This window comes from Purpureocillium lilacinum, assembly GCF_023168085.1.
Source record: "Purpureocillium lilacinum CBS 284.36 DNA, scaffold_2, whole genome shotgun sequence".
In the NCBI taxonomy this organism is placed as follows: Eukaryota; Fungi; Ascomycota; class Sordariomycetes; order Hypocreales; family Ophiocordycipitaceae; genus Purpureocillium; species Purpureocillium lilacinum.
In genome coordinates, this window is record NW_027072112.1 from 2451937 (window position 1) to 2463361 (window position 11425).

Below are 11425 nucleotides of genomic sequence, written 5' to 3' on the forward strand. Positions count from 1 at the left end.
TTGAGGGTATCATCCATGCATGTATGCCTGCCTGCCTACACGTTGCAAAGCCAATTGCCCACCGCCCGCTCCCGTCCAGCTGTTTCGTGCTGTCTTTTTACACATTTCATCATGATGCCTGTTGCAGGTTTCGACGGTCCTTTCAGCAACCGCGGGTGCCACCCGCGCGCCGTCCTTTGCCTGGGGCCGTCTTTGTCATACCGGCGGTTTCCCCTGGTCCCCCCTTTCTCTCTCCCTACTTGAGCTGCTTGAGAATCTCGCTCAAAAAGTCCTCAAAGCTCAGGGTGATGAAGCCGTCGCGGTCGTCGTCGTACTTCTTGAAGACGTCGGTCATGCGCTTGAGGGAGATGCAGCTCTGGACGAAGAGGTCGAAGCTCATGACGCCCTCGCCGCGCTTGTCGTAGGTGCGGAAGAGCAGCTCGACAAAGGCCGGGCTGAGGCGGTAGCGGAAGGCGATGAGGGCGTCGGTGAACTCGGAGAGGGAGATGTTGCCGCTGCGGTCGACGTCGAAGCGGTCGAAGAGGGTGCGCCACGAGGCGAGGAAGGACCACAGGCCGCAGAACTCTTCGAAGTTGATGGTGCCGTTGCGGTCCGAGTCGAACATGCGGATCATCATGCGCACCGTCTGGATGTCGAACGCCGTCCAGTCGCCGTTGACGAGCGCCGCCGAGAGTTCCTTTTCCGAGAGCTGGCCGGTGCCTGCAGCGAACGGGGGGTAGCGTGTTAGTTGGGGGGCGAGGTATTACGTCGCAGCACCCCCTTTGGGATTGATTAAACGGGAGACCAGGGGAGAAGGGGGGGGGCCAGCGCTCACCATCCTTGTCCACGGCACGGAAGAGCGGCAGCAGCGTCGAGTCTGAGCCGGAGCCCTCTCCTGGGACAGGCGAAGGCGGCGGGCGGGAGGCCTGGGGATGCGATTGCTGCGGCCGAGCCTGCTGCTGCTGCGGCGGCGGCGGCGGGTGGTGGTGACTGCTGGTGCGCGGGGGCGGTCCCTGGCTGTGAGGCGGCTGCTGGTGATGTTGCTGCTGCGGCGGCGGCGGCGGCGACGCGTGGCCGTAGGGGGGCTGCTTGTACTGGTCGCGGGGAGCCGGCGGCGGCGGCTTGGAGTCGTATCGCGACGACGACGGCTGCTGGGCGTAGGATGCGCTCGGCGGAGGGGCGGCGCCGGGTTTCTGTTGGGCTCGACGGTCAGCTATCATGCTGGGCGGGCGCCAAACGGCTGCGTCTCTCCTGCGATTCAGGAAGAGAGTAATCGCAGAAGTTGGACAGCGTCAAGACGAGAACGTACGGGCTCGGGCTCCGCGAATCTGTTTCAAAGGCCAGCAGTCAGTCACGGTTGACGGCCAAAAGCCAAGGGAGAGGCGGCGAGGGGCAGGCGAGGGGGTACCTGGGGAGAGCGTCCGGGTCGTAGGGTCTGTTGTACGCCATCTTGACGGGCGACGCGCAGTCAATCCTGAGCGTCTGCGAGGGAATCCGTCGGCGGTCTCGTGCCCCTTGTCCTTCGCGTCGGGGGATGGGGTCGTGGAAAGGGAGAGAGAGGGTGGGAGACAGACGTCGAAGTGGACGTGGTCAGCGGTAGGTGGTGGTAAAGTACGGATTGGCGGGGCAGGCAGTGTCGTCCGTTGTTCACAGGGGTGGTGGTGATGGGCCTGATGGCCGGTCCCCTGCTGGTCTGGTCTGGGGGCGGCACACGTCGTCGCAGCAAACGAGGGTACGGGCCGTCACGTCACGCGAGGGGGGCGACTGGATAGAGCTCCGAGGCGAAGAGGAACGCTGCAGGAAAGGAATTATTCGGCAGTCGGGCGATGCGCATCTGCAGCCTCGTAATCGGCAGCGCGCAGCAGCTGGGTGATGGGAGGCGGAGGAAGTGAGGCTCTGCAGGCGGAAGCGCGCTGAGGAGCTGGAAGCTGTGACATCCAATCCAATACCCGTCAGCGTTCTGGAGCTGAAAAGGATCGCACCACGGACGGTGGCTTATTTCTGCCGCGCGTAGGTGCGTTTGCTCTGCACTGCACGGAACCGACGTCACCTCAGTTCCATGGAATGATGGGCGCTGGGCTGTCGTTGACGCCTGACCGGCCAGCCGCAGCGGTCGGGTCCCATCCCTCCACTGCTTGACTGGCCGGGGTGTCCCTGAGGGGCCCCAGCCGGGCGTTTCAACTGCGCAAGGCCGGCGGGGGAGTGGCGGGGGGGCCGTTCGGGGCTCGGAGGGAGGAGCGAAGGAGCTCTGGGGTCAGGCTTGTCTGTGGCCATTCAGCCCAGCGTCTCGCCCGCCTGGAGCTGGTCCCCGTTTTTGGTGCGGCTCTGCTGGCTGCTCTTGCCTTGCAAGCTGCTGGCCGTGGCATTGCGATTATGCACCGACGGTCAGTCATTTCAAGACTGCAACGACTCGCAGGTCCTCGACTTTGATTCTCGCATCATCTCTGCGTCCGTTAACCTTTTTTGTGCCTTGCAATTGCATGCATCCATCGTCTGCACTCTGGACGCATCTCATCTCCAACGTCATAACGCAGCAGCGAAACCATGACGTTGGACGATGCGCCGCCGAAGGCCGCATGCGAGGAACAACACATTCATCATTGTCGTTAGCGACCAGATGATTCCACTGGACGACGAGTGCTCACGGCTCCGACGATGCGCCTCCTCCCTCATTTACAAGAGACGGCTCTACAAAAGGATAGACGCCTGAGCCGTGGGGAAAGCTGCACGTTCATGTTCAGAGGCGACATCTACACGTCCTACAACGCAGCCGCAGTACCATTTCACTGCCAACTACCCCAGTGCTACAAGCAGGGAAGCCCTACACGGCGATAATGCCCATCTATGAGTAAGTCGGCATCGCGGCAAAGGCGTCTGCGTTCTTCGTAATTGCACCAGCTAGCCGTCTAGCAGCACACCAGGCAGTGGAGAATGGCGGGGTGTCGGCCGTCAGGCGCGCGTGGCAGTGTCATTATCCGCGAAGCTATCTCCTCAGCTCCTGACAATGCGCCCCGTCTCGGGAGCGCGGATGTGCCTTGGGGAGCGCGCTTTGTTCGAGCCTCCGATCCGCAGTCGATAGTCCAAAGCATGGTACCACGGAGCCGATAGTTCGCCGTGCTCGTTCGATAAGCTACCGAGCAAGATGTGAATATTCGGACTCTCGGAGACATGTCCAGCGACGAGTTGAGCTTGGAGGTCAGTGCCAGCCGCACCGGGTTGACTGCCCTGCCAGATTCAATGAGTGCTCGTCTGCCTGCATGTCCTCCCCCGTACGAGTGTACGGAGGTTCTCTCGAGGTTACAACTCCGTGTTGTGAGATCGTGATATCAATATCAGAAGAATGCGCTGCTATATTGTTGCCTGCGCCGTCGCGGCGACGTTGGCGGGCCTGGGGGCCACGCATCCAACTCATCAGGGGCGGTTCCCTATACCCAACCTCATGACCGGGCTGCGAAACAACCCGCACGAGCAGTCGGTGCGTTTGGAGTCGGCACTGGAGAGGAGGAGGAACGAACAAGACATGTCCCCGGCTTGGACTCCCAACCCTGCCCGTGCGGCCACTCCAAACCCAAGATGGAATTACATGGAGAGACGGCAGACGGTAAGCAGATGCGGCGCCGACTTTGGAGGCGCCATCTGCGACCCAGGATATTGCTGCTCCAGTGCTGGGTGAGTCCAGAGTAACGTGTAGAGGCAACTAGCTAACGTACAACTCTTCACCCTCAAGATGGTGCGGCCTGGGCTACTTGTACTGCTCTGCGCCATCATGTCAGATAAACTACGGCCCGGGATGCGACGCAAACACTCGCCCCTGCGGAAGTGACACGACGAATGTGTCACGACCGCAGCTGGGGTCGGTCCCGTACGGAGTTGCCATCTACCACTGCGAGGTGTATGGAGACATTGCTCTCACTTACGACGACGGGCCGTGGGACTATACCTCGGATCTGTTGGATCTGCTCAAGGTCTGTCTGTTATGTCACCCGCTCCGACACCTGCTTCGGAAGTTGAATCTCACGCGCTTCGTGTGCAGAACCATAGCGCAAAAGCTACCTTTTTCGTGACTGGCAATAATCTCGGCAAGGGCCAAATCAACGATCCCAGCCTACCCTGGCCGGGCATCATCAGGGTGAGTATCTCGAGAGGTGAGCGGTATACATCACATCACTCACACGCAAGTCACCAGCGAATGATTGCCGAGGGCCACCAAGTTGCCAGCCACACATGGGCGCACCAGCGACTCACTGACCTTACCCCTGACCAAGTCCGGGACCAGATGCTCTTCAACGAGGTGGCCTTTAACGACATCCTGGGCTACTTTCCCACATACATGAGGTGTGTGCATGGCCCCCTTGCTTCCCGCGCCTTGGCTTGCACTCCCCTTGACAGACAAATACAGGCCGCCTTACTCGGCCAGCAACGCTCAAGTTGACTCCATCCTCGGCGATCTCGGCTACCACGTCACGTACTTCAACCTCGACACCGAGGGCTACCTTCACGACGACCCAAACACCATCCAGCAGAGCAAGGACATCTGGGATGGCGCCGTCGAAGGAGCCAACACGGCCACCACCAAGTGGCTGCAGATCGAGCACGACCCCGTCTGGCAGTCCGTCTACAACCTCACCGGATACATGCTCGAGTCACTCTTCCGCAACGGCTTCCGCTCCGTCACCGTCGGCGAGTGCCTCGGCGACCCGAGTGGCAACTGGTACCGCACAGGGACATCGGGTCCGTCTACGTGTCCGTCTACGACATCTGGGGCCCCGACGCCGACTCCCACGGTGGGCCTGCCCAGCACTGACGGCCGCTGCGGTGTCAACTTCAACGGCACGACGTGTGTCAACCAAGGCCCGGACAGGTGCTGCTCGCCGGGCGGCTGGTGCGGTGCCACGACGGACCATTGCGGCGTTGGGTGTCAGCCCCTGTACGGGCAGTGCGGCACCGCGAACGCGACTTCAAGCACGTCGTCAAGCCTGTCCTCGAGCTCAACATCGGCATCGTCACCGACGACAACAACCAGCACCACGCCCACGGCCACGCCCACTGTCGGCCCGCCCAGCACCAATGGCCGCTGCGGCATCAACTTCAGTGGCATGACGTGCGTCAATCAAGGCTCGGATAGGTGTTGCTCTCCGGCGGGATGGTGCGGTAATACAACTGCACATTGCGGCACTGGGTGCCAGCCCCTTTACGGCCAGTGTGGTTCCGCAAGCTCGAGTTCGAGCTCAAGCGCTTCAAGCAGCACCAGCACCAGCTCAAGCTCTATCAGTTCAAGCAGTTCCATCAGCATCACTAGCAGCTCCAGCTCCAGCTCCAGCTCCAGCAGCTCGAGCATCACCAGCAGCTCTGGCTCCACGTCGTCCTCGTCGCCCACGTCAACAACGACGAGTGCGTCGGCAACGGCATCAGTCGGAGTGCCTAGCACCAATGGCCGCTGCGGCATCAACTTCAGCGGCATGACGTGCGTCAACCAGGGCACAGATAGGTGCTGCTCCTCGGCAGGGTGGTGCGGCGGTACTACCGCCCACTGCGGCACCGGCTGCCAACCCCTATATGGGCAGTGTGGCACTGCAAGCTCGAGCTCGAGTCCAAGCGTTTCAAGTTCCAGCAGCTCCAGTAGCTCCAGCTCGAGCAGTACGAGCACCAGCAGCAGCTCCAGTCTCATTAGCTCGAGCACCAGCAGCAGCACCAGCTCGGCCACGTCCTCGTCCTCGTCCTTGTCGCCTTCCTCGTCGCGGACCTCAACGACGACAAGCGCGTCGGCAACGCCGTCTGTTGGGCCCCCGAGCACCAATGGCCGCTGCGGTGTCAACTTTAGCGGTATGACGTGCGTTAATCAGGGCGCATATAAGTGCTGCTCCTCGGCAGGGTGGTGTGGCAATACTACCGCCCACTGCGGCACGGGTTGTCAGCCCCTATACGGGCAGTGCGGTACTACCACGTCGTCGGCCTCTGTTGCGGCTTTGCTCTTTGCCGATCCTTCGTCTTCGTCTACGTCGTCCTCTTCGTCATCGTCGTCTGCTTTGAGTTCCGCTGCTGCCTCTACCACGTCTACTTGGTCCACCGCAGTCTCAGGTTCTTCCACTGTACCCCCCACCTCGTCTTCTTCTGTACCTTCCACATCGTCTTCTTCTGCATCGCCCGCTTCATCTTCTTCTGTACCTTCCACCTCGTCTTCCATTGCATCCTCAACCTCGTCCTTGACGGCACTGCTAGCCCCACTCTCGACCTCATCTTCTACTTCATCTTCCGTTGTATCGTCCACGTCTTCCACCTTGCCGTCTACTACGTCTTCGTCTTCCATTACTTCTTCGACGTATTCTGGAACATCGTCAGCCTCTTCTACTGAATCGTCGACCTCATCTTTGGCGGCACTTGTAGCCCCCCTGTCCACTTCATCGTCCACCTCATCTTCTGCTGTGTCATCCACGTCTTCCACTGTACCTTCTACTTCATCTTCTACTGTCCCGCCGACCTCGTCCTCCACCGTACCTTCAACCTCATCTACGACATCAACGTCACTCACTACTCCCAGTTCCCCGTCCTCAACCACCCCTTCATCGACATCGACCACCTCCACCTCGACGTCCTCGTCGTCCACCTCGAGCTGCTCCGCAACAGCAAGTGTAGGGCTCCCCAGCACCGATGGGCGCTGCGGACCAGACTTCAACCACACTACGTGCGAAGACCTGGTCGACCTGGGGCCGTATAGGTGCTGCTCTTTAGATGGCTGGTGTGGCAACTCGACTACCGAGTGCGGAAAAGGATGCCAACTTTGTTACGGAAACTGCACCTCGACTTGACCTTTACACCGGCCGAACCAGGCACACGCATGAACGGTTAGTTGCTGGATAGGGGGACTGACTGCGAGGGCCTGAAGAAAAGCATCTAATTCCATTGGAAGTCCGTAGACATGTTTAATGGTGTCTCATCACTCCTTAATGACAGTTCATTTCCTCCTGCGTCCGCTCACATGAGTAGAGTGGCCAGACTGACTATTGTACACGGCTGTGTCGAGGGGCAATTTGCAATACAAGCGGATTCTCGCAACTCATTCCCATGTAAGAGGCCAAAATTTGAATGCGACTTTTTGCGTTGCCATGGAGCTGTACAGCAAATGAGTCCAGAACGCGCGCGTGTCACCAATTCACACCATCAACGCAACCCCCTGTTTCTCGAGTTGTAAGCGCGGCCGCGACATCAGACAACTACACACTGAGCAAACCACCACCACCACCACCAACACAACGGCCGCTCCTAAAACAGCCATTTCTCGCTCCTATCTTAATTTCACGTAGCCCCATTCCGTCCCTCCCTGACAGTAAATTCAGTCGTGGCGGGCCCAAAGTTGGGCCCCGACTACTACTCAGCTGAGGTGCCCCTAGCCGCACGCATTTCAGCGCGCGACGCATTATCGAAACCTTGACGTCTTCGCCCGCCCGCGTGCAATGCCCACAACGGAACCGGGCTTGCTGTGTCTCTCCCAGAGATGGTGGCTCGCGCACGTCGAGGGAGACTGCCATTGCCGCATTCAGCTGCGCGACTGGCTGGATACGGATATGGGCTGAATGAGACTTGCCCAAAGGTTAGACGGGTCAGCTATCGCCTCGGCTGACGTGTTGCATTGGATCTCATCGCGGCGCGCAGCGGAAGCAGCAGCAGCAGCAGCAGCAGCAGCGTGACGATTTGATGGTTGGGAACTTGGGCCGTATATCAAACGGCTGGATCCGTGTAAGTGCAGCGCGCGGCGGCCCATGGTCGGCGTGGATAGAAGAGCTCTGGCTGGCAAACAGCTTTACACCCCCCGTCTTGTACCACTCCCTTAGATGTCGCATTGCCTTGAAATCATCAACTGGTCTCCTGCACTTCTTCTCGGTCTCTTTCTCAGGTGGAAGCAATGGGCTCGTGCTGTTCCCGATACTTTGACCTCGCGCTCGCGAGCGCGCCCCCCGTAAACGCCGTCTACTACCCGTCGTGGAAGCTGTACGACGGGAAGCCCCCCTCCGTCGTGCAGGCCGAGGTGGTCACGCACGTGTACTATGCCTTTGTCGGGTAAGCAAGCAAGAAAGGAGGAGTGATAGCGGAGAGTCAGCAAGTGGGAACGATGCGCTCTGACATGGTCGATGCCTCGACATCTACAGCGTCCACGAGAACGGGACACTACGGGTAATACGTTTTCTTGCATCCGCGAAAGCAAGATGGATGGGTGTTTGAGGAGAGAACTGGGAACGACGGTCTTTGCTGACGCGTATAAACTCGCCAGTCTCTCGACGAATATGCAGACTTTGAGGCGCCCATCGGCGACTACGAGGGCTGCATCGACGCGCTGGGCGGGCTGAAGAAGAGGAACCCGTCCATCAAGACGCTCGTGTCGCTGGGGGGAGCCGAGGCCAGCAGCGAGTTCCCGGCGCTCGCGGCGAGCGAGGAGTCGCGGCAGGAGCTGGCCTCGTCGGTCCGCGACTTTTGCGACCGTCACGGACTCGACGGCGTCGACGGTGAGTACAGCAACTCCTCTCACACACACAACACTTATACATCCCTTTCGATGGGGGTGTGAGTGTCTGGATCCAGAAACTCTGCGAGCAACTGAGCTAACATGAACCGCCAGTCGACTGGGAACACCCGCAAACGCCCGAGCAAGGCCGCAACTTCATCAAGCTCCTCCTCGCGCTGCGCGCCGCCCTGCCCTCCACCTCCGCCTACCTCGTCACCGCGGCGCTGCCCACGACGACGGACGTGCTCGACAACGTGGACCTCTGGGAGGCGGCGCGCGCGCTCGACCTGCTCAACCTCATGGCGTACGACTTCACGGGCGACTGGACCAAGCTGAGCGGCAACCAGGCGCAGCTGTGGCCGCCCGTCGGCCGGGAGCAGGTCGCCGTGGCGCGGCGCGACGCGGACCTGCGGCTGTCGGGCGCGGGCGGCGTCGAGCACGTCTGGCAGTCGGGCGTGCCGACGCGCAAGATCGTGCTGGGCGTGCCGGCGTACGCGCGCTACTTCCCCGGCGCGGAGGGCTACGGCGAGACGTTCAACACGTCGCGCAGCGATGAGATTGACTACTGCGACGTGCTCAACGGGAGTAGCAGCAGCACCTTTACGGTCACGTCCACGTCCACGTCCACGTCCACGAAGAAGAAGAAGAAGAAGAAGAGGAAGGCGGAGGCGAAGGCGGGAGCGGGAGCAGCAGCGGTGGGCGTCAAGGCCCAAGTCCAAGTCGCCGTCGACGCCGAGGCCGTGGCCGCGTCCTTCGTCGACAGCCTGCCCGGCGGGAGGGGCTTCGTGTCGCTCGACGTGCCGCAGACGGTGGCCATGAAGGCCGGGTACGCAAAGTGCATGGGGCTCGGGGGCCTGTTCTACTGGCACGGCGCGGGGGACAAGACGGGCAACGAGAGCCTCGTGGGCACGGGGTACAGGGTGTTGATGGCGCAATGAAGGTAGGTAGGTAGGTAGGTAGCAGAGGAAGAAGTTGGGAGGAGGCGTGGGGGGGGGAAATGTGTCGTCGTCCGTGGGCGCGTATATGTGAGGTGGTGGTGTGTGTAGTGGAAAAATCGTGGAGTTGATGCAGGGGTCAACAAAGCTGAGGCACAGCTGGCAGGTAAGGCGGGTGTTTCTGGATGAGTTTAGCACCTAGAAACCCACTGCAGCTTCAAGGCTAGTGGACGGCAATACAGGGCACCTTTAGGCACGTCTACTCACATTCCCAGCCTCCACTAACAGCCAACATCTAAGGCTCTAACATGGCATATAAGTCCCGTTACACAACAGGGGCATGCCGTCAACGACAACATTTGGAAAACGCCGACATCGTGCCCAACCCTCAACTCTCACCGTACACGACTGCCAACCCCCTCAGCACTCACCCCCGACATCGCAATTCCCACCCATCCGTCATCATCCGCCCGTTCCCTTTCCTCCGGGCCTGGCTCTCGTCCTCCTCGTCCTCCGTGGCGTCGGCGGCGGCGGCGGCGGCGACGGCGACGGCAGTGCTGCCGGACCCCACGGGCGGCCTGCCCGCGTCCCACTCTCCACGGCACTCCGAAATGCCTCCCAGACAGCGCCTCCATTACTATTCACCTTCTTACACATCCTCCTGCTCCTCCTCCTCCTCTGCCGGAACCCCGTCACGCCTTCTCACTGCCCGCCACCCATCGTCGACGTCCACTGACGCATACTTGACTTGCACTTTTCTCTAATCCTCGTACTCACCGCTGGTTTAACCCCCCGCTCCCTGCTGCCGCCTTGTTGCCTCGTCGTGCCGCCGGCCCTCAACCCCCCGCCATAGTCCGCAATCGCATCTTGGCGTTCTCTCTTTCCCCCCCGCCCCCACCAACAACAGCCGCGGTGCATCGCCTCTTCTTCCCTCGCCCCAGCATGACGGCTTCAACGACAGACGACGACGGGTCCGCCTCCGAGTTTTGGCTCTACGGCTACGGGTACGCTCTCCCACTCCCCTCACCCGTCTCAATCGACCCTTCTCCCTCTCCATTGCTATACTCCGTCTGACCACCGTTCTCATTGCTAATCATCACCTAGGAGCCTCATCTGGAAACCTCCCCCTCACTTTGGTACGCTGCTCCAGGCACGCAATTCTCACATCGACAACCTTGCTGATACGCTCGCTCGCGCTCTCCAGACAGACGAGTCCCCGGCTGGGTGACGGGCTACGTCCGGCGCTTCTGGCAGGTCTGTGGCCCAGCTCCCCTTCCTTCTATGCCCAGATTGACGGACGCTCTTGCTAACCCGCCTCCGCAGGCTAGGTACGTGCCATGCCTCCAAGCATGGCGATAGTCAAGTGTAGCTGCTGACGCGCCGTGCAATCCCCAGCGAGGACCACAGAGGCACCCCCGAGGCCCCCGGTCGCGTCGTGACCCTCATCGAGCGCGCCTACTGGGAAAAGCTCACCGACCACCACGACTCGGCCCCCGAGCGCGTCTGGGGCGTCGCCTACCGCATCATCCCCGAGCGCGTCGCCGAGGTCAAGGAGTATCTCGACATCCGCGAGATCAACGGCTACTCCATCCATTACACGCCCTTCCATCCTGCAGACGGCTCTCCGCCCATCTCCACCCTCGTCTACATCGGCACCCCGGACAACGAGCAGTTTGTCGGCCCCCAGGACCCCAACAAGCTGGCCCGCCACATCCTCGCCAGCCGCGGCCCCAGCGGCCTCAACAAGGAGTACCTCTACAACCTCGACGTCGCTCTCGACGAGCTGAGCCCCGGGAGCGGCGACGTGCACGTCAGCGATCTCGCCTCTCGCGTCAAGGCCCTGGAGCATGACCAGACCGTCGCGTCGCCGTCTCCACCACCCGCCAACGCACACTTCAAACGACGCAGCAGCATAATGGAGGCTGAGGAGCTCGAAAAGGCTTGACCACAAGGCGAGCCAATGACATATAGAAATAGTAGCGGGAAAAGCTTTTGTCACGAGAGAGGCGGCCCG

General features: G+C 60.9%; 5 protein-coding genes across 5 annotated transcripts; 3 read left to right on the top strand and 2 right to left on the bottom strand.

Moving 5' to 3' along the window:
• Positions 1-235: 235 nt before the first annotated feature.
• On the bottom strand, positions 236-1428 carry PLICBS_002522 (uncharacterized protein; the record flags this gene model as incomplete). Its single annotated transcript, XM_065600035.1, has 4 exons — positions 236-699; positions 815-1172; positions 1289-1307; positions 1388-1428. 4 exons carry the CDS (start codon positions 1426-1428, stop codon positions 236-238), a joined length of 882 nt encoding a protein of 293 aa, XP_065456107.1.
• A 2527-nt stretch (positions 1429-3955) lies between these two features.
• On the top strand, positions 3956-4783 carry PLICBS_002523 (uncharacterized protein; the record flags this gene model as incomplete). The annotated part of the gene is given in 4 exon segments (XM_065600036.1): positions 3956-4108; positions 4166-4314; positions 4379-4690; positions 4702-4783. 4 exon segments carry the CDS (start codon positions 3956-3958, stop codon positions 4781-4783), a joined length of 696 nt encoding a protein of 231 aa, XP_065456108.1.
• Positions 4784-5170: 387 nt separating this feature from the next.
• Positions 5171-6816, bottom strand: PLICBS_002524 (uncharacterized protein; the record flags this gene model as incomplete). Its single annotated transcript, XM_065600037.1, has 3 exons — positions 5171-5794; positions 5921-6657; positions 6813-6816. The coding sequence occupies 3 exons, from the start codon at positions 6814-6816 to the stop codon at positions 5171-5173; spliced, it is 1365 nt and encodes a 454-aa protein (XP_065456109.1).
• A 1063-nt stretch (positions 6817-7879) lies between these two features.
• On the top strand, positions 7880-9414 carry PLICBS_002525 (uncharacterized protein; the record flags this gene model as incomplete). Its single annotated transcript, XM_018322216.2, has 4 exons — positions 7880-8034; positions 8124-8148; positions 8246-8477; positions 8591-9414. The coding sequence occupies 4 exons, from the start codon at positions 7880-7882 to the stop codon at positions 9412-9414; spliced, it is 1236 nt and encodes a 411-aa protein (XP_018179696.2).
• Positions 9415-10353: 939 nt separating this feature from the next.
• Positions 10354-11356, top strand: PLICBS_002526 (uncharacterized protein; the record flags this gene model as incomplete). The annotated part of the gene is made up of 4 exons (XM_018322217.2): positions 10354-10415; positions 10516-10547; positions 10616-10739; positions 10807-11356. 4 exons carry the CDS (start codon positions 10354-10356, stop codon positions 11354-11356), a joined length of 768 nt encoding a protein of 255 aa, XP_018179697.2.
• Positions 11357-11425: the final 69 nt, after the last annotated feature.